Source organism: Artemia franciscana, chromosome 4, assembly GCF_032884065.1.
Source record: "Artemia franciscana chromosome 4, ASM3288406v1, whole genome shotgun sequence".
Classification (NCBI taxonomy): Eukaryota; Metazoa; Arthropoda; class Branchiopoda; order Anostraca; family Artemiidae; genus Artemia; species Artemia franciscana.
Window position 1 is genome coordinate 56,875,228 of NC_088866.1, and position 22,257 is coordinate 56,897,484.

The window sequence follows — 22,257 nt, forward strand, 5'->3', positions numbered from 1 at the left end:
ACCAAAAGAAAATATTTGGATCCTAATGCTTCTGGTTCTACTCATGCTACTACTACTGTTACTATTATTACTACTTCTATTAGTGCTAATGCCACTAAAGCTTAGGCTACTACTATTAATTCTACTGCTACTACTACTCCTATTAAAACTATGGGCATTAAGGCAAAAATTTGGGAAATATAGAAACTAAATGGAAATAAATCGAAACTATGTATACCCACACATTTTATCAAACAGACATATCAGATATGCTTCAAGAACGGTTGATGGTATTAAGCTGAAACTTTCAGCGTGTGTTGAAGGGGATGTTGAAGAAACCAAAGGTGCTATTCCCATACTGCTGCTAATGCTGCTACAACTATTGCTACTGCGCAAGCCAAGGGTATTAAGCTGAAGCTTTTAAGGAATATTTAGGCGGATTTTGAACTAAATCAAAACAAGCTATGAGCTTGTGGACTTTCAAGAAGGTGACAAAGCAGTATCCCAAGAACAACTTATATTACCAAGTTAGAACTTTAAAAGTAAATTTTGGGGGATTTTGAAAACAGAAAACGTTTTAAGTGCTTTCACTTTTTCACTTTAATAAATATAGAAATATTAAAACTTTAAGGAATAAATATCAGTGTATGTATATTAAACTGACAATCCACTGTCATTTATTTTTTGTTTTAGTAAAGCGAAAATTATGTTCTGGTTTTAAAAAGGAATGGGGGTTATCAACCCTACTCATGTTAATTTTTGCTCGTTTGAGTTTGACTCAGCTATTTATTGCAATTTCTGTTAGCTTTGAGTTTCATTTGTTTATTGTTTGTGATTTGTGGTAGTTTGACGCTTGGAAAGTTATTCGACTTTATTTCTGCTAATTTTTGGCTTAATGCAGCTCTTTACTTTTTTTGAAAAACCCATTTTCTAGAAAAAAACTTTTTAAATTAGTCAATTACATGAGGCGACGCCCAGCTAATTCCTTAATATGTAGTTTAAAAGATAGTGGGTCTGCCACAAATTTATAACAAAACTAGACTTGAATTCTCGTGTGTTTTTTTGTGGAGTTATTTAGCCAACCACTTATAGGCTAAAACTAGCCCAAATCTTTGGAAAAGGTTGATTCGGTAACTGACATCAGTGTTATATTTCGAAGTGATGACTTTTGTGTATTTATTATAATGATGAAGTTAACCTAAATGCTCTCTTCCCAAACCTAACCAGGTAAGGAGAATAACCAAAATCGAGCGTGGGATATTTAACTCCATTTTATTGACCAAAGTGTCTCATTCAACAAGGTGAACTTATATGAACTTTCTGAAGCCTAAAGAGGAGCTAACTAAAGAAAGTATATACAAAAAAAGTCAACTCGCCTTATTCGCCAGCCACTGTCAACATGGCCAATCAGCCAATGCCAATCAGCCAATCAGCCCCAAAATTGAATTTATTGTATCCATAAACTAAAATCAGTGGGAAAGGATCCAGCTAGCTGATGTAATGACTCATAGAGTATATTAATACTAAGCCAACATATTTTCTCGTTCATATTTAAGCTTGAAACATTTAATACATCTGAAGCATATCCATAGGGGGGGGGGGGCTAAAGTCACCCCTCTGAGGTCTTATGTTTGAAATATTATCGTAAATGCAACCGAAAAATTGATATTTTAATAAATTTTATGTCAATGTTGAATTTTCAATAGATAGATATTGAAGAAAATCAGCAATTTGCTGTTTTTAAATTAATTATTAGAATTATTTTTGGACAAAATTATGTTCAATTGAAATATTAAAAAAAATGAAATTTAACATTTAAAGTTGTAAATTTAAAAGAACCTGTATAATCAACCTGTTTAAAAGAACCTGTATTAAATTTTTATGCTGATTCAAATCTATAAAATTCATTGTGAGAAGCCTGAGAAAACTAGCCTGATTTTGGAAAAAGGAGGTAAGCGCCACTAAAATGATGATGATCTTGATGAAAATCGCACTATCACGTTCAGCACATCAGAGAGCTCAATTACAGAGGTTTCAAGCTCCAATCTACAAAAATATGGAATTTGACATTTCACAGAAGAAAGATCGTAGATGTGATTTTTTTGTCCTTTTTTCCCTAGGGGCAATCATACCGAACCAGTGGCTGCAGAAAATTTGGAGAGGCTTAATTTGAACGAAATTTAACGGTTCAATACATTTTTCAAGTGGCAATAAAGTTCGTTCCACGGAAAAGTCGTGTTTTCCACCCTTTTGTGTTACTAAACTACGATATTGTCCCAAAGAGGGCCAAATTGCATTCAATTGATAATTCTGAGATAGTCAATCGATTCCAATGTATTGAAATACTGTATAATGAGTTTCCCGGTTGGAGAGAAAGTGATACCGTACGGTGGCATGTTTGTTCCTTAAAAAATCTTCTAGTTCGAGCTGAATGGTTAATATGGGGATTTACTTTAAACTTTTATTTAACTAAGTTAATGCGCCTGATGCTTCTAAGATTCGTATTTGCGCAACAGCTATTATGAAGGAGGCGTGGTGGGTCATTGTGCATGAGGGGGAGGGTTGCCAGATGCCTCAAAGAGTGCTTATCAATGCCCAAATTGTCCAACTCTCCATGAGCCTTCAGATAAGTATGGAAAAGGGTCGGGGAGGGGGGTGATTTTGAAGGTAGGAATTAAATTTTAATCTCCCTTCATTTGAAAAAGGCCTGATTATGGGTGCTCTGTGGTGATAGCTCGCTTCTTATTGCAGAAAAATGTTTTCTTCTGTAAAATACAAGACTTCATTCATATTTTTACTGGAACAAAGGTGGATAGGTGGGACAATCCTTAAGCAGAGCAAGGAAACTTACCAGGAGGGGCAAATGACACCAGGAACATTGTTTTTTGATGTCTATATCGGATTTTTTTTAAATATTTTTTGTGTTACATAGTTGGTCGTAATAAACTGTAGATAAGGAGTATATCATGCTAATAGTGACCAAAACTCTAAAGAACGGTTTTGATATCAATATGCACACTTAAAAAATTGTATTTTTATGATGATTCAAAATATATATAATTGATTAAGTTTAAAGCCATCCATTAAAAGATACAAACCTGAGAGAAAATGTGCCCAATTTTCAAGAAAGGGGCAAAGTAACCAAAAAAAAAGGTGAGGAATTTAGATGGAAATCACACCATCGAATTCAGCATATAAGAGCAAATTTTTTCGTAGAGGTTTCAAGCCTTTATCTACAAGAATTTGGATTTTTTTTTATTTTTACGACAAGGGTGGTCAAGGATCCGTGTTATTTTTCGTTTTTTTTTTCGCCAGGGGCGATCCTATCGAACCGATATTTCTGGAATATTGGAAGAAGGCTCATTAGAAGGAATGTTTTACTGACATTTTTGTAACCAGGAAGGATGATATTTTTGGTCTTGCCTTCAATAACTTTGCCAAGGAGTGATAACCCTCCTCTCGTTTTGACAATTATTTTTGTGTGTTTGTGTGTATGGCATAAAAGATTATATTCACGTGTCTACAGGCATAGAGGTGAAAAATTGGAATATGCATCATGAGTGTCGTCAGGAAATTTCGGGGGTTGGGGAGTGGCAAGTGCTACCAGAAGCATTTTTTTCTCAGCTTTTAAACGGTAATATATCTGATTTCCTATACAATGTTGAATGCCTTCTTGTCTCTGTTAGGCGTCATCCCCCTATTGTTGTCTATGGGGAACGTCCCTATAAAACAGGTTGGTTTGAAAAGTTTGCCTTTTAATCTGTGAAAATGATCACCTCATAAGTAACTTTCCGTTTTTGATCCCCATCCTCCTAACATATATTTTAAGATGCATTTTGCTCAAAGAGGAATATCATTTCGAAGCACTTTTTTACGAATATTAAAATAGAATGTAAAAAACGAGAGTTGAAGGGGGGAGTAGTTACCCTCCTTCGCATTTGGAGGAGCCTTCAGTCCAACAACTTTTAGTAATAAACTCTAAGTAAAGAGAAGCCCTTGTCAATTGAAACCTAAACTCTTAAGAATGTTTCGATTACAAAATATGCAGCAACAAAACATGTTACTCTTGCTGATTTTGATTATGCAAAATGTCTAAATTCTAAAGTTACTTATGAAAAGCTATTAACCACATGAAAATTGGCACAATTTTAGAAATAGGAACTAAACTCCCCCAAAAAGGGATACTAGTTTGATGGAAACTGTGCAATAACAATATATATGAGAGAAATAATGGTGCCATCTGCAAAATCTCAATATTTGAAATTATTGTTTAATTTGGATAACCGTACTTAATTTGGAAAAGTAAATACACTAGATGAGTTCTTTTTTCTAAGTATTGCTGCGCATAAGTTAAATTTTGATTTTAAAAGTCGGATTTAAAGGCAATCAACCTTGCAATCAGGGTAGCCGTGGGTAAACAACTGAAAATGAACAGAAATTAAATAAAACAAGTTTTTTCAAATTGAAATTAAGAATGATACTAAAGTTTACAACGAATTGATATTATTCTGAATATCAGGGGGCTGTCCTCTTTTAATTCTCCGCTGTTTACGCTAAAATTTGACTTTTTGTCCCAATTTTTTAAGAACGGCTCGAACACAAAGGCCGTCGAGGTGGTATAAGGAGGAATTTGAAGAGGTGTAAAACTTTAGCGTAAAGAGCAGGGGTTGAGAAGGGTGTAGCCCCTGGCCCATATACGGACCAATTTCTTGTTCAGTTTAGTTTTGATATTGTTCTATACTTTCAGTTAAGAAAACTTTTTTGTACTTAATTTTCAGAAAAAAGGAACAAACCTTTGAAAAAAATTTCAATCTTAAGAAAACTTAGTTGTAGACTGCCAGTGGAGTTTTTCTGACTTGAAACTAAAATATTTAAGCGTTTTCTAATTAAGAGGAGGCGAAATAAATTGTCAACTTCCACTAATTTGTCAGACAATAGTTGGGTCCCATATGGCCTCAAAGTGCTACTGAATAACAATTTCGAGGAAGTCAATTGACTTAGAACTTCCAAAAGGCATTTAGATAGCCTCCCAGCTTCATTGGCTATACTGACAAGCCGTGATGCATTTATTCCTAAAAATACATGCATTTAATATAAGTCGAACTGCTATCATAGATTATATGTCCAGGAATGTTAAAATTTGTAGGGTATGGCATGGCTGCATAATAACTATTAGAGTAGAAGTCTGTTGATCATCGTGTGTGCATGGGTGGTATTTCTTTCTTTTTGGATGGGAGGCGGGGGGGGGGGTAACTAAAGCTTCAAAAAGTGCATAGTATGCCCACATTTTCAAAATTTCAATGATAATTATGCCCACATTTTCAAACTTTCCATCAGCGGGGCTCATAGGCACACGGCTGGGGTCCATGACCTTTCTTCATCTGGAGGAATATATTCAGATTAAGCATGAAATATGAATCTGGAGCAGGGGAAACTTACCCTTTGATTGTAGAAACTAGCGTTTTCACATATCAAAATATTGGAATAAAAAGTAGCAGTTAAGTATAACGAGTAGGGATTTGTTGGGTCAGCAGGCTTCCTCTTGAGAAAAATTTCTATTTTATTTTGAAAAACAAAGGCACCTTAGCGAGTCCTTTATCTTTGATCCTTGTTAAGCTTAATCTTTATCTTGATCCATTGTTAAGCTGAAGTTCATCTTTAGCACAGAGAGGTGGGAGCCTGAGGGGTGGTTGCAGTCTTCCTCATATGTCAATGAAAAAAGCAATGATTTATGAATCACATGCGCCTTTTCTTGATTTTTCCATCATGCTTGCACTAAAGAATAGGAAAATTTACTTGACAAGAAAGTCGAACACGGAAAAAAAATCATTTTGTCCCCGTCCTATCAAAATTGCTAGCTTCTACACTTCAAATCGTGTGTCCGTGATAACAGTGGTTCGAGTCCTGGTGTCATTGGTGTGGAAAGGGGGTCAATGGCGTGACTCTGTAAGCTTAGCAATAGTCGACCCAGCTGTAAATGGGCACCTGGAGTAATCTGGGGAAGGTAAACAGGAAGGGTGCGCGAAACCATAAGATGGCTGATCCCAAACCCCATTGCACCTCCTGGTTGAAGGGCCATGAAATGGAGATCAGCACCGCCGATGGGGACTGTAAAGTCCAGTGACGTATTCTTTACCTTTTCATAATTGTCTTTTACCACTATTATATCTTTGTATCGTTTCCTAGATTCATGTTTGAAGAAAAAAAAAAACTGTTCTAAGCTTCTATTTTCTTTTTCAAAAATTAAACGTTGAATCTTAACTCTGATTGGTCAATCACAAATTTTATGCTAGGAAGTTTAATGTCGTTCAACCTGTGAAATTACGAAGAGAACTCATAATTGGAGCCGTTTTCATGCGTAATTTTGATCTGTCGACAAGTTTGACTATAATATGGCCCGGACGTTAATTTTGTGCCACAAAATGGGTTATTTATCACTTATATAACATACAGTTACCTGCTATCAGCAGTTGAGTCTAGTTTGAGGGTGTGCTGACATCCAATCTTAACCCTAGTTTTAATTCTTTCCTCATTTGTGCAATGATTGCTTAGCTTTTTGTTTTTTTTATTATGATTGGCTAGGGTTTATTGGGAAATAAGGATTACGCCCTGATTTTTTGATTAGTAAATATTGTTGGCTAGTTTTGTTAGTTTGGTTGTGAGTTTAGAAGGATAAACTTAAATGACAATCTTGTAGATAAGTAATTTCTTAGAAATGAGGTAATTAATTGTTCACCTAAAGCGACTAGCAGTAGTAACGCCAATACTGTCAAGTCCGGGGACGTATTCGTTATCTTTTCATAAATATCTACTACCACTATTATATCTTTTCCTAGATTTATGTTAGAGGTAAAACTGATGTCCTAAGCTTCTATTTCCTTTTTCAAAAATTAAGCGTTGAATCTTAACTCTGATTGGTCTGTCACAAATTTTGTGCTAGGAAGTTTAACGTTGTTCAACCTGAGAAATTACGAACGGAACTCATAATTGGAGCCATTGTCATCCGTAATTTTGATCTATCAATAAGTTCGACTATAATAGGGCCCGGACGTTAATTTTGTGCCACAAAATGATGTAGCTTTTCTAGATATTAAATAATAAAACAAGTTTTTTTTAACTGAAAGTAAGGAGCGACATTAAAACTTAAAACGAACAGAAATTACTTCGTATATGAAAGGGGCTGCTTCCTTATCAACGTTCTACTCTTTACCCTAAAGTGTGGCTCTTTCTCTCAACTCTACTTTTTAAAACAGTAAAAAACTTTAGCGTAAAGAGCAGGACGTTGATAAGGAAGCAGCCCCTTTCATATACGAAGTAATTTCTGTTCGTTTTGAGTTTTAATGTCGCTCTTTCAGTTAAAAAAACTTTTTTTTTATTTAATTTCTGAACGTTTTTGAATCAATGCATGATTTGATTTTGGCTCTCCGCAGAGGAATAATTAAAACCAAATTTGCATTTTTTTTGGCTAAATCGATTTCTCATAGCTTTGATCGAATGATTTTGAGAAAAAAAGAGCGAGGGGAGGAAGCCTAGTTGCCCTCCGATTTTTTGGTTAATTAAAAAGGCAACTAGAACTTTTGATTTTTTGCGAATGTTTTTACTAGTAAAAGATATACGTAACTTATAAATTAGCTTACGTGACGAATTTTTGTATTCTCATGTTTTTATTACATATATGAAGGGGTTCACCCCCTCGTCAGTTCCTCGCTCTTTACACTAAAGCTTAAATTTTGTCCCAATTCATTAAGAATGATCCCTGAATCACAAAAGCCGTTGAATAAATAGTTAAAATTACTAAAAATACTTTAGCGTGAAGAATGAAGTATTAAGAGGAGGTGAGCCCCTCTTATGCGTAATAATTTCTGTTCGTTTTAAGTTTTAATGCTGCTCCTTACTTCCAGTTGAAAAAAACTTTTTTCATATTTATTGTTTCATTTTTTTTAAATAATGCTAGTAAGTCCTGCGCTCCCTTCATGGAAATTTTCTCCCCCATGACAAATTCCTCGATGGAAAGTTCGCCAAACATATCCCCCTCTTCTCAACCTCTCCCCTCAAACAAAAAATCCCCCTGAAAACGTCTGTACACTTCCCAATAACCATTACTATATGTAAGCAATGGTCAAAGTTTGTAACTTGTAGCCCCTCCTACGGGGCCTGTGGGGGAGTAAGTGGTCCCCAAAGACATAGTTAGAAGGTTTTTCGTCTACGCTGAATAAAATGGCTATCTCAGAATTTTGATCCGTTGACTTTGGGAAAATAATTAGCATGGAAGGGGGCCTAGGTGCCCTCCAATTTTTTCGGTCTCTTAAAAAGGGCACTAGAACTTTTCATTTCCGTTTAGAATGAGCCATCTCGCAATATTCTAGGACCACTGGATCGATACGATCACCCCTGGGAAAAAAAACAACAACAAACAAACAAACAAATAAACACGCATCCGTGATCTGCCTTCTGGCAAAAAATAAAAATTCCACATTTTTGAATTTGATGGTGTGATTTTCGTTAAGATTCTATGACTTTTAGGGTTTCCCCCTAGTTTCTAAAATAAGGCGAATTTTCTCAGGCTCGTAACTTTTGACGGGTAAGAGTAAACTTGATGAAACTTATATATTTAAAATCAGCATTAAAATGCGATTCTTTTGATGTAGCTATTGTTATCTAAGTTCCGTTTTTTAGATTTTTGGTTACTATTGAGCCGGGTCGCTCCTTACTACAGTTCGTTACCACGAACTGTTTGATCATCACTTATATAATTTATATTTACCTACTATCAGCACTTGAGTCTAGTTTAAGGGTGTGCTGACATCCAATTTTAATCCTAGTTTTAATTATTTCCTCATTTGTGCTATAATTGCTTAGCCTTTGGTTTTTTATGGCACTTGGTATTAACCAAGTGACATATAGCGATCGCAAATTCTGTCGGTCTGTCGGTCCCGGTTTTGCTTCTTTAGGCACTTCCGGGTAAGCTAGGATGATAAAATTTGGCAGGAGTATCAGGGACCGGACCAGATGAAATTAGAAATAGTCTTTTTCGCGATTTGACCATCTGGAGGGGAGGGAGTGGGGGGTCTATTAATTTGGAAAAATAGGAAAAATGAAGTATTTTTAACTTATGAAGGGGTGATGGGATCTTAATGAAATTTGATGTTTGGAAGGATATCGTGTCTCAGAGCTCTTATTTTAAATCCCAACCAAATCTGGTGACATTGGCTGGAGTTGGGGGGGGGGACCTAAAATCTTAGAAAAGGCTTAAGAATGGAGGGATCGGGATGAAACCTTTTGGGAAAAACAAGCACAAGTCATAGATACGGGATTGATATAATCAGAACCGATCTGCCCTCTTTGGGGGAGTTGGGGGGAGGGTTAATTTTAAAAAATGAGGTATTTTTAACTTACGAAAGAGTGAACATATCTTAACGAAATTTCATATTTAGAAGGACCTCGAAACTCAGATCTCTAATTTTGAATCCCAACCGGATCCAGTGTCATTAGGGGGGGGGGGGGCTGTAAATTTTAGAAAACGCTTAAAGCGGAGAGATCAGGATGAAACTTGATGGAAAGAATAAGCAAAAGTCGAAGATAGGTGACTGTCATAACCGGACTGGATCCGCTCTCTTTGGTGGAGTTGGGGGGGGGGAATAATTCAGAAAAATTAGAAAAATTGGGGTATTTGTAAGCTAGGAACGGGTGATCAGATCTTAATGAAATTTGATATCTAGAAGGATCTTGTGCTTTAGAACTCTTATTTTAAATCCCGACCAGATCCGGTGGCATTGAAGGGAGTTGGAGGGGAAAATCGGAATTCTCGGAAAACGTGCAAATCGAGGTATCTTACGAATGGGTGGTCGAATCTTAATGAAACTTGAAACATAGCAGAATCTTATGTCTAGGATGCTCCATTTTCAATTTGAATCGGATCTAGGGACATAGAGGGCTGGAGGGGGGGAGGAAACAGAAATCTTGAAAACTGTAAATCTTGGAAAACCCTTAGAGTGGAGAGATCAGGATGAAACTTGATGGGAAGAATAAGAACAAGTTATAGATTCGAGGTTGACATAATTGGTACGCATCCGTTCTCTTTGAGGGAGCGGGGGGTTATTAATTTGGAAAAATCAGAAAAATTGAGGTATTTTTAACTTAAGAACGGTTGACCGGATCTTAATGAAATTTAATATTTAGAAGGAACTCGTGTCTCAAAGCTTTTATTTCAAATCCCGACCAGATCTTTTGACATTGGGGGGAGTGGGAGGGGCAAACCAGAAATTTTGGAAAACGCTTATAAATGTCGTAGATACGTGATTGACATAACCGAACTGGATCTGCTCTCTTTGGGGAAGTTAAGAGGTGGGGTTCAGTGCTTTCGCGAGTTTGGTGCTTCTGGACGTGCTAGGACGATGCAAATTGGTAAGTGTGTCAGGGAGCTGCACAAATTGACTTGATAAAGTCGTTTTTCGCGATTCGACCATCTGGGTGGCTGAAGAGAGAGGAAAAATTGGAAAAAATAAGGTATTTTTAACTTACGAGTGGGTGATCGGATCTTAATGAATTTCGATATTTAGAAGGACCTCGTGACTCAGAGCTCTTATTTTAAATCCCGACCGGCATTAAGCCTCTGATTTTCCTTTTAACGCAATCTATTGATTCTTGGAATTTCGCTAGAGCTCCTACCATATGAGCTCTTGGCTCTTCCAGCCTCGTCACAAGTGCCATATGAGCTCTTAGCTCTTGTTTTAATATAATTGACTAGGGTTTGTTTGGAAATAAGGGCGATGTCCTGATTTTTCGATTAGTAAAAATTGTTGGCTAATTTTGTTAGTTTGGTTGTGAGTTTAGAAGTATAAACTTAAAGGACAATCTTGTAGATAAGTATTTTCTTAGAAATGAGGTAATTAATTGTTCACCTAAAGCTAGTTGCAAAAGTAGGGACACCATATGAGAAGGGAATATAGGGATGGTCTGGTCTTCCCATTTGATCAATTGCCTATGGCAAAATATGTCATTGTAGACAAGTAAATTTCTCTTTGTAGTTGCTACTTATGTAAGAGAATTTAGGGCAAATTTTGTATCATTGTGGTGGGATGAAACAGAGGCCATAATCGAGGAGGCTCCGACTTTCCGCCACATGGTGTACTCAGAACGCAATGAGTGCCGCACACTTCCACCACACCCGACATGGTTTCCGCCACACTCGGCACCTTTCCGCCACACCACCTGGTGAACGTGGCTCCCAAAAGTGTGGGTCCCTCGGCCATAATAAGACTATTTTTAGGACTCATATAGATTGAACTTTTTTTTTCTTCCCGTGATAATTTTTTTCGAATATATCTATTTGTGATAGTGTGGAATGGCATATTTACCCTGGAAGCAGGGATCAATTATCCAACCCTGACCTATGGAATTCCAAGCCTATGAAATAATAGCATGGCGTAAGGATAAACACGGTTTGTAGGAACTTTCGTTTGAGTCTCAATTCTTGATATTCTCTAAAATTAGATCTAAGACTTAAACCAAGGGTCTGCTCACCTTAAGAAAAACGTAAATGGAAGTTTGCCGCGCATGACCAAAAGTAGACCATGTTTGGTGGAAGTGTGCCAAAAGTGGTGGAAGTGTGCCCTCGTCTTTTTGGACTGAGTAAAAGTACTTCAAATTTAAAATGTCATTCAAGATGGTGAAATATCAAAAGTTCAAATAATACGCTGACTAGCTGCTAATAGTCTGTGTTTGGGTATGGTGTATCCGATACTTTTTTCTCCATTTTTTTTTTTTTTTTTTTTTAGGCGAGCTCGAACCATGCGACAGAAAAGCAAGAAGGATGAGCCCTCGCTGTTCACGGCTAGTGATTCCGAGGACGTTGAACTGCGTCACGTTCTGGAAGAGGATAAAGCTATAACATCTCCAGTCAAGAAAAGTCGGTTCATGAAGAGGATTTTAAGCCAGAAGCAGTCGTAAGTTATTTTTCTGTATAGTGAAAAAATTATAAAGGGGTAAAGCTCAGAATCAAGAGATAAGAAATGGAATTAAAATTATCTTAGATTTCCCGTTGCAGGATGTATGATGATGCTTTTGACTTTAGAAAGCAGTATGATTCTTTTTAGACTTAGAAATGGCTTAGGTAAAATTTTAAGAGGATAATAATGTAGTTTTAGGAAGGAGAGAGTATGTATCAACCAATTCTTCACTCTTAGATTAATAGTTTAGAAGTGCCTGAGTCATCAACAAACCCATCTAGTCCTCAGTTTTGTAGATTACAAAGAAGCCGATAGAAATTTAGCCGGTAGAAATATAGATAGAAATATAGAAATATTTAGCCGATAGAAAGCTTTACCAAAGGTCCTAACCTTGTGTGGTATTAAGTAAAAAAAAAAAACAACAAGTTTTTTTTAACTGCATGTAAGGAGCGACATTAAAACGAACAGAAATTCTTCCGTATGTGAAAGGGATTCTCCCGTCCGCAACGCTCCGCTCTTACGCTAATGTTGACTCTGTCACAACTCTACTTTCTCAAACAATAAAATAATTCAGCGTAAAGAGGGAGGCGTTGCGGAGGGGAGAACCCCTTTCATATACGGAATAATTTCTGTTCGTTTTAAGTTTTAATATCGCTCCTTACCTGCAATTAAAAAAAATTTGTTCTTTTATTTAATTTCTGAACGTTTTTTAATTAATGCATATTTTGATTTTGGCTCACCGCACATGAATAATTAAAACAAAATTTACATATTAGTATTTTTTTTTGCTAAATGGCTTTCTCATAGTTTTGATTGAACGATTTTGATAAAAAAAGGGGGGGGGGAGGAGGCCTAGTTGCCCTCCAATTGTCGGTTACTTAAAAATGCAACTATATTTTCTGTTTTTTTTTGTACGAACATTTTTGTTAGTAATAAACATACGTACCTTACGAATTAACTTACGTAACGAACTTCTATATTTATGCATTTCTATTACGTAGATGAGGTTGTTTGTCCCCTCGTCAATACTTCACTCTTTACACTAAAGCTTGAATTTTATCCCAAATGTTTAAGAATGACCCCTGAATCACCCCCTTATAGACGTAATATTTTATGTTCGTTTTAAATTTTAATGCTACTCATTACTTCCAGGTGAAAATTTTTTATTTATTTTCTCATTTTTTTTAAATAATGCTAGAAAATCATGCGCCCCCTTCATGGCAATTCTCTTCCCTCATGATAAATTCCTCCATGGAAAGATAATCCCACGAAAGCCCCTCCTTCCTACCCATCCCCACCCCAATGCGAAAAAGTCCCACTGAAAACGTCTATACACTTCATAATAACCATTGCTATATGTAAAGAACGGTCAAAGTTTGAAACTTGCAGCCCCTCCCCCGGAGACTGTGGGGGATTAAGTCGTCCCCAAAGACATAGCTATTAGGTTTTCGACTAAGCTGAACAGAATGGCTATCTCAAAATTTTCATCCGGTGACTTTTGGGAAAAATGTGCGTCGGAGGGGGCCTAGGTGCCCTCCAATATTTTTGGTCACTGAAAAAGGGCACTAGAACTTCTAATTTCCGTTAGAATGAGCCCTATCACTTCATTGTAGGACCAATGGGTCGATACGATCAACCCTGGGAAAACAAAACAAAAACAAAACAAACAAATAAACACGCATCTGTGATCTGTCTTCTGGCAAAAAAAGTTGGTGGGGGGGGGGCGGTTAATTCTGAAAAATTAGAAAAAATGAGGTATTTTTAACTTACGAACGGATCTTCATTGAGATCCGATCCGGGTGATCGGATCTCAATGAAATTTGATGTTTAGAAGGATATCGTGTCTTAGAGCTCTTATTTTAAATCCTGACCGGATCTGGTGACGGGGGCGGGGAGTTGGGAGGGGGAAACCTAAAACTTGGAAAACACTTAGAGTGGAGGGATCGGGATGAAACATGGTGGGAAAAATAAACACAAGTCCTAGATAGACGATTGACATAAACGGAACGGATCCGCTCTCTTTGGGGTATTTGGGGGGGGGTATTTCTGAAAAATTAAAAAAATGAGGTATTTTTAACTTACGAACGGGTGATCGGATCTCAATGAAATTTGATATTTAGAAGGATATCGTGGCTCAGAGCTCTTATTTTAAACCCGATCGGATCTGGTGACATTGGGGGGGGGGAGTTGGGAGGGGGAAACCTAAAACTTGGAAAACACTTAGAGTGGAGGGATCGGGATAAACTTGGTGGAAAAAAAGCACGAGTCCTAGATACATGATTGACATAACCAGAACGGATCCGCTCTCTTTGGGGTAGTTGGGGGGGGGGTTAATTCTGAAAAACTAGAAAAAATGAGGTATTTTTAACTTGCGAACGGATGATTGGATCTCCATGAAATTTGATGTTTAGAAGGATATCGTGTCTCAAAGCTCTTATTTTAAATCCTGACCGGATCTGGTGACATTGGGGGAAGTTTGGGGTGGGGAAACCTAAAATGATGGAAAAGGCTTAGATTGAAGGGATTAGGATGAAACTTGGTTGGAAAAATAAGCAGAAGTCTTGCATACGTGATTTACATAATTGAAACGGATCCGCTCAATTGGGGGGGGGGGGGTAATTCTGAAAAATAAGAAAAAATGACGTATTTTTAACTTACGAAGGAGTGATCGGATCTTCATGAAACTTAATATTTAGAAGGACCTCGTAACTCAGATATCTTATTTTAAATTTCAACCGGATCAAGCGTAACTGGGGGGGGGGGGGCAGTTGGGGGGACCAGAAATCTTAGAAAATACTTAAAGCGGCGAGATCAGGATGAAACTGGATGGGAAGAATAGAAACCTGTCTAAGATACGTGACTGACATAACTGGACCGGATCTGCTCTCTTTGGTGGAATTGGGAGGGGGGGGGGGTAATTTTGAAAACTGAGGTATTTGTAACTTACGAAAGGGGTACCAGATCTTAATGAAATTTGATATTTAGAAGGATCTTGTGCTTTAAAGTTGTAATTTCAAATTTCGACCAGATCCTGTGACATTCGGGGGAGTTGGAGGGGGAAACCGGAATTCTTGGAAAACATGAAAATTGGGGTATTTTTATCTTACGAATAGATGATCGAATCGTAATGAAATTTGATTTTTAGAAGGAATTCATGTCTCAGAGCTCTTATTTCAAATCCCGACCAGATCTTTTGACATTGGGGGTAGTTGGAGGGGGAAATCTTGGAAAAACACTTGGAGTGGAGGAATCGGGATGAAGCTTGGTGGATAGAATAAACAAATGTCCTTGATACGTGATTGACAGAATCGTACTGGATTCGCTCTCTTTGGGGGAGTTGGGGAGAGGGGTTCAGTGATTTGGCGAGTTCGGTGCTTCTGGACGTGCTAGGGCGATGAAAATTGGTAGGCGTGTCAGGGAGCTGCACAATTTGACTTGATAAAGTCGTTTTCCCAGATTCGACCATCCGGGGGGCAAAAGGGAGAGGAAAAATTTAAAAAATTGAGGTATTTTTAACTTACGAGCGGGTGATCGGATCTTAATGAATTTTGATATTTAGAAGGACTTTGTGACTCAGAGCTCTTATTTTAAATCGTGACCGGCATTAAGCCTCTTATTTTCCTTTTTAAATCAATCTGTTGATTCATAGAATTTTGTTAGAGCTTATACCATATGATCTCTTGGCTCTTAGCTCTTCTCGCCTCGTCACAAGTGCCATATGAGCTCTTAGCTCTTGTATTTTAATGCTTTCAACCACCTGTAAACCTTGTTTTCTGATTCTTGTTTTGTCAATTCTGATTCTTGTTTTGGCAAAAACTTTGTGAGAGCTTATCCGGCTTAAGATGTTCAATGAATGAATGATCAAACTCAAAAATAAATAAATCACAATTCAACACTAAATAAATCGCAGGGGTGATTTTTTTTTCTCGATATCTGTTAGTATTCCTTCTTATTATTTTTTCTATGCCATTCGAAGTTGCCTGGAAAAAGTGTCTCTCGCGAGTTGAAACTTACTAAGTTGAAACTTTCAGGGAATGACGAAGAGTGTTAGAAATGCAACAAGTTTCCCTTGTCTTTTTGAATCCCTTCTCCCCAATATACAGATAAGTATTTTAAAAAGGTTAAGATGTCTGATAGTAGTACATCCAGCCTCCTACAGCTCCGGGGCAAGGATTGCGTAATATACAAAATGCTCCTTGTTGTCAAGAAGGATTTATCACTAGAAAAAGGAGGAAGACAACTAGATAAATATAATGACTCCTGAATAAAAATGATTATAAAACGTAAAAACGTATCTGTTCAGGGGGAAAAACACAGAAATTCCCAACATTCCGTTCAAAGGGAGCCTATCTGATTATAATGGCTTCATATATCAGCTCATGGGTGCTCTTGCAATGCAAGCAAAAGCTGACGGCATATTTTTTTTTACCGAAATTACCCCTTATAGCTATAATTACCAAAATTTCTGTAATTATACGAACTTTCTTATGCTAATAACTACTCTAATTACTAATAAACAAATAAATATGTAGGATCACTATAAAAAGCTAATTCTTTGATTGAAAGTTATCAATAGTTAGGCTCTTATACTTTCTTTATTGACAAGGATTGTTCTTTACTTACCATTCATTACTATGGAGGTTTTAATGAATTTTTTTTTCTCCAGCCAAATCATATAAAAAAAATGGTTGTTGAAAACTTGAGTGTCACTCAATCTCAAATTAGGACTTATATTTTCGTTATTAAATGTCAAAATCTATTGGCAAGCGGCCAACAATGGGGTATTGATTTTCTTTTATTTACATCAGCCAAATCATATATATAAAAAAAAGATGGTTGTTGAAAACTGTAAAGGGGTCACTCAATCACAAATTAGAACTTATATTTGTGTTATTAAGTGTCAAAATCTATTGGCAAGCAGTCAACAATGGGGTAACCCACAATTTTCTATGGTTTTCCCTATTCTGCTCTCTTTTTTTTGGTTTCCTTATAATTACTTTACAGTCCCACATTTCCAGGGGAGGGGCGCCGCCCTCCTTCCCCCTCCACTGCCGGTGCCGATGTTAAGATTTGAACCTACAGGACAATAAGAAGTAATTAATGAGCAAATTAAGATTCGTCGAGTTATCACAACCTTTTAAAACAATTCTACTGAATACTCTGGTACTGGTGTAGCGGATGTAACTGGTTCTGCCAATTGTGGGACCCGTTGTTCGATCCCTGACGGTGCCAGAGAAACAGGTTTCACAAATTCTATGACTAATTTTTTTTTATTAATTTCAAATATCCTAAGTTAGGATATCTCCAAGAGTAATATTTAGATTTTTATTTAAAAGGGCCCTTGCTAAATATAAACAAGCAAAAAAAAAATAATAAAAAAACAGTTTTTTGTGACGCTATTTTAATTTTTTTGTTTTTTCCTTAAACTTTTCCCCACTGTAAATTTGCTCAGTTATGCACGTTGCCCGGTGCTTACGTTGTTTATATAAGTTCTTTAGTACTGTTGCCTACGTCAAGTTCTTCATTCATTGAGGCACTGTCGAAGCAGTTTCTTCGTTGCTTTCTTTCAACTTAGTGTGAGGCAAGATAAAGATAAATGACAGAAGATATGGGAAATATAATATTTGGGCTATATATTTGCCCATTAGGGGAGGGGGAGGGGTAGAATATTCGGACAGAATGAAGTTAGAAAACAATTCTTACTTCATAATATAAGAATAATTATATCAAACATATTTTGCATGCAGACCCGTTATACTTTACCCTCAACCCTCCTAGTGTGGAAATATATAGCCCAAATTTGTTTCTAAAGTATTAAAAAGTTTCTTAAGTATCACATTTTCATCATATTTTGTGACATTTCAGAAGGACTAGTCAGCAAAACAGGTGCTACTTAGATAAATAACTTAGCATGGGCACTATAACAGAACAATACCGGTCCTCTGTTGGAATTAAATAAAAAGAAAAAGTTTTATTTTAACTGCAAGTAAGGAGTGACATTAAAACTTAAAACTAAAAGAAATTATTCCGTATATGAAAGGGGTTGTTCCCTCCCCAACGCCTCACTCTTGACGCTAAAGTTTGACTCTTTCTCACAACTATACTTGAAAAAATATATCAACAAACTTTAGCGTAAAGAGCAAGGTGTTGAGGAGGGGACATCCCCTTTCAGATACGGAATAACTTCTGTTCGTTCTAAGTTTTAATGTCGCTCCTTACTTGCAGTTAAAAAACCTTGTTTTTTATTTGATTTCTTAACGTTTTTGAAATCATACCTGTTTTTATTTTGGCTCACCGCACATGAATATTTTAAACGAAATTTGCATATCAATATTTTTTTTGGCTAAATGGCTCTCTCATAGTTTTGATCGGACGATTTATAAAAAAAAGGGGTGGGGGAGGAGGCCTAGCTACTTTCCGATTTTTGATTACTTAAAAATACAACTAGAACTTTTTTTTACGACCGTTTTTTTTAACGTAACTTACGAATTAACTTACATAACGAACTTTTATATTTGTATATTTTATTACGTATATGAGGGGGTTCGCCCCCTCGTCAATACCTCGCTCTTTACGCTAAAGCTTGAATTTCATCCCAATTATTTGGGACCCCTGAATCACAAAGGCCGTAAAACAAATAGTTAAAATTACTAAAAATACTTTGGTGTAAAGAGCAAGGTATAATGGAGGAGACGAACCCCCTTATATGCATAATATTTTCTGTTCGTTTTAAGTTTTAATGTTGCTCCTTACTTCCAGTTGAAAAAACTTGTATTTATTTATTTTCTCATTGCTTTTTTTAACAATACTTGAAAATCCTGTCCTCCGTCACGGAAATTTTCTTCCCTCATGACAAATTCCTCCATAGAAAGATCCTCGAATTTAATCCCCTTCCCCAACCCATTCCCATCCCAGCTCGAAAAATTCCCCCTAAAAATGTCTGTACACTTCCCGATAGCCATTACTATATGTAAACTATGGTCAAAATTTGTAACTTGCAGCCCCTCCCCCGGGGACTGTGGGGGATTAAGTCGTCTCCAAAGACATAGTTATTAGGTTTTTTGACTATGCTGAAAAGAATGGCTGTCTCAAAATTTTGATCCGGTAAATTTCGAAAAAAAGAGCATGGGAGAGGATCTAGGTGCCCTCCGACTTTTTGGGTCGCTTAGAAAGGGCACCAGAACTTTTCATTTCCGTTAGAATGATCCCTCTCGCGACATTCTAGGACCATTCTAGGACCTTGGTCGATACGATCACCCCTGGAAAAAACACAAAACAAAACAAAACAAAACAGGAAAACAAAAAATCAAATAAACACGCATTTATGATCTGTCTTCTGGCAAAAAAAAATATTGAATTCCACATTTTCGTAGATAAGAACTTGAAACTTCTACAGTAGGGTGGTCGGATATACTAATTCTGATAGTGTCATTCTCAAGATTCTATGACTTTTAGGGGGGCGTTTTCCCCCTATTTTCTAAAATAATGCAAATTTTCTCAATTCTCGTAACTTTTGTGGGGTAAGACTAAACTTGATGAAACTTTTATATTTAGAATCAGCATTAAAATTCGATGCTTTTGATGTAACTATTGGTATCAAAATCCCGTTTTTTAGAGTTTTGATTACGATTGAGCCGGGTCGCTCCCTACTACAGTTCGTTACCACGAACTGTTTGGAAAGGGGACATGTTTGATCCCAGGTCTACTAAAAGTGTTTTGGTATTAAAGTGAAACTTTTAAGAAATTTCGAGAGGGATATTGACACACTTAAAACATGTTATGTGTATGCTGGTTGTCATTAGCGCGTATATATATAAAGAGCGAAGTACTAGGAGGAGGTGAGCCCCTAATATGCGTAAAAATTTCGGTACGTTTTAAGTTTTAATGCTGTTCCCTACGTCCAGTTGAAAAAACTTTTTCATATTTATTTTTTCATTGTTTTTTTTTAAATAGTGCTAGAAAATCCTGCGCTCCCTTCATGGAAATTTTCTTCCCCCATGACAAATTCCTCGATGGAAAGTTCCCCCAGTATATCCCCCCTTCTCAGACCTTCCCCCCAACCAAACAATCCCCCTGAAAACGCCTGTACACTTCCCAATAACCATTACTATATGTAAGCACTGGTCAAAGTTTGTAACTTGTAGCCCCTCCCACGGGGACTGTGGAGGAGTAAGTCGTCTCCAAAGACATAGTTATAAGGTTTTTCGACTACGCTGAATAAAATGGCTATCTCAGAATTTTGATCCATTGACTTTGGGAAAATAATTAGCGTGGGAGGGGGCCTAGATGCCCTCCAATTTTTTTGGTCACTTAAAAAGGGCACTAGAGCTTTTCATTTCCGTTAGAATGAGCCCTCTCGCAACATTCTAGGACAACTGGGTCGATACGATCACCCCTGGAAAAAAAACAACAAAACAAACAAATAAAAACGCATCCGTGATCTGCCTTCTGGCAAAAAATACAGAATTCTTTTTTGTATATAGGAGCTTGAAACTTCTACAGTAGGGTTCTCTGATACGCTGAATCTGATGGTGTAATTTTCGTTAAGATTCTATGACTTTTACGGGGTTTTTCCCCCTATTTTCTAAAATAACGCATTCTCAGGCTCGTAACTTTTGATGCGTAAGACTAAACTTGATGAAACTTCTATATTTAAAATCAGCATTAAAATGCGATTCTTTTGATGTAGCTATTGGTATCAAAATTCCATTTTTTAGACTTTTGGTTTCTATTAAGCCGGGTCGCTCCTTACTACAGTTTGTTACCACGAACTGTTTGAAAGTTGCTCTCCTTCATCTCCTGCAGAGTTATGGGAGAAATACAAATCGCAAATGACCGAGAATATACTCCACCGAATACGGCTAGAAAGGTCAGATATGACCTTGGACTTTACAACAGAAATTTATAACTGCACTTTAGTTATGATTGAAGATTTGTGCTTACCTATTGCAAACAAACTTCTCAAGCATTTGGGAATGCCTTCACCTAATCGTACTGCTTGTATGTCTACATGTGTAGAATGGGATCGTGAACAAAGTTACAACACAATTGATCTAGTGTCGTATGTTACAGAACGGGACAACGGGACACACGGAATATAAATGACTTCCGGGACACTCAAAGAGAAATTACAGACCGGGACACAAATGACAAGCGGTACACAGGGAATATAAATGACAACCGGGACACTCAAAGAGAAATTACAGACCGAGACACCGCGACACAAATGGCGACCGGGACACAGGGAATATAAATGACGACCGGGACACAGGGACACAACTACAACGGGGACACCGGAAGGGCTCATGGGGCATATATAAATGACGTCGGGAACACAGGGAATATTCGATTAGCAATTACCACCAACAAAGCCCAAGGGCAATCATTAGAAAAATGCGGTATAGATCTGAATACGGATTGTTTTCCCAAGGACAATTATATGTTGCATGTTCAAGAGTCGGTAAACCTGACGATCAATTTATATGCACAGACAATGGGACAGCGAAGAATATTGTATATTCGCAAGTTTTACGTAGTTAAAAACATATATATCTATCTATATTCACAGGTGGGACACAGGGACACAACTACAATGGCGCGTAACTAATATGGCACGTAACAACTTACGCACGCGGGGGGGCTTGGGGGATATATATATATACATATATATATATATATATATATATATATATATATATATATATATATATATATATATATATATATATATATATATATATATATATATAAATATATATAAATATATATATATATATATATATATATATATATATATATATATATATATATATATATATATATATATATATATATATATATATATATATATATATGTATATATATATATATATATATATATATATATATATATATATATATATATATATATATATATATATATATATATATATATATATATATATATATATATATATATATATATATATATATATATACGCGCTAATGACAACCAGCATACACATAACATGTTTTAAGTGTGTCAATATCCCTCTCGAAATTTCTTAAAAGTTTCACTTTAATACCAAAACACTTTTAGTAGACCTGGGATCAAACATGTCCCCTTTCCAAACAGTTCGTGGTAACGAACTGTAGTAAGGAGCGACCCGGCTCAATCGTAATCAAAACTCTAAAAAGTGGAATTTTGATACCAATAGTTACATCAAAAGCATCGAATTTTAATGCTGATTCTAAATATAAAAGTTTCATCAAGTTTAGTCTTACCCCACAAAAGTTACGAGAATTGAGAAAATTTGCATTATTTTAGAAAATAGGGGGAAAACGCCCCCCT

The 22,257-nt window shown here is 36.5% G+C and overlaps 1 protein-coding gene across 1 annotated transcript in view; it reads left to right on the top strand.

Moving 5' to 3' along the window:
• The window catches only part of LOC136025797 (mitogen-activated protein kinase kinase kinase 4-like), a 131,618-nt gene that overhangs the window by 14,646 nt on the left and 94,715 nt on the right, over positions 1–22,257 (top strand). Inside the window, exon 2 of the mRNA XM_065701787.1 lies at positions 11,757–11,924. Coding sequence (XP_065557859.1) covers positions 11,770–11,924 — 155 coding nt within the window. The 5' untranslated portion in view covers positions 11,757–11,769. The remainder of the gene's footprint in view (positions 1–11,756; positions 11,925–22,257) is intronic.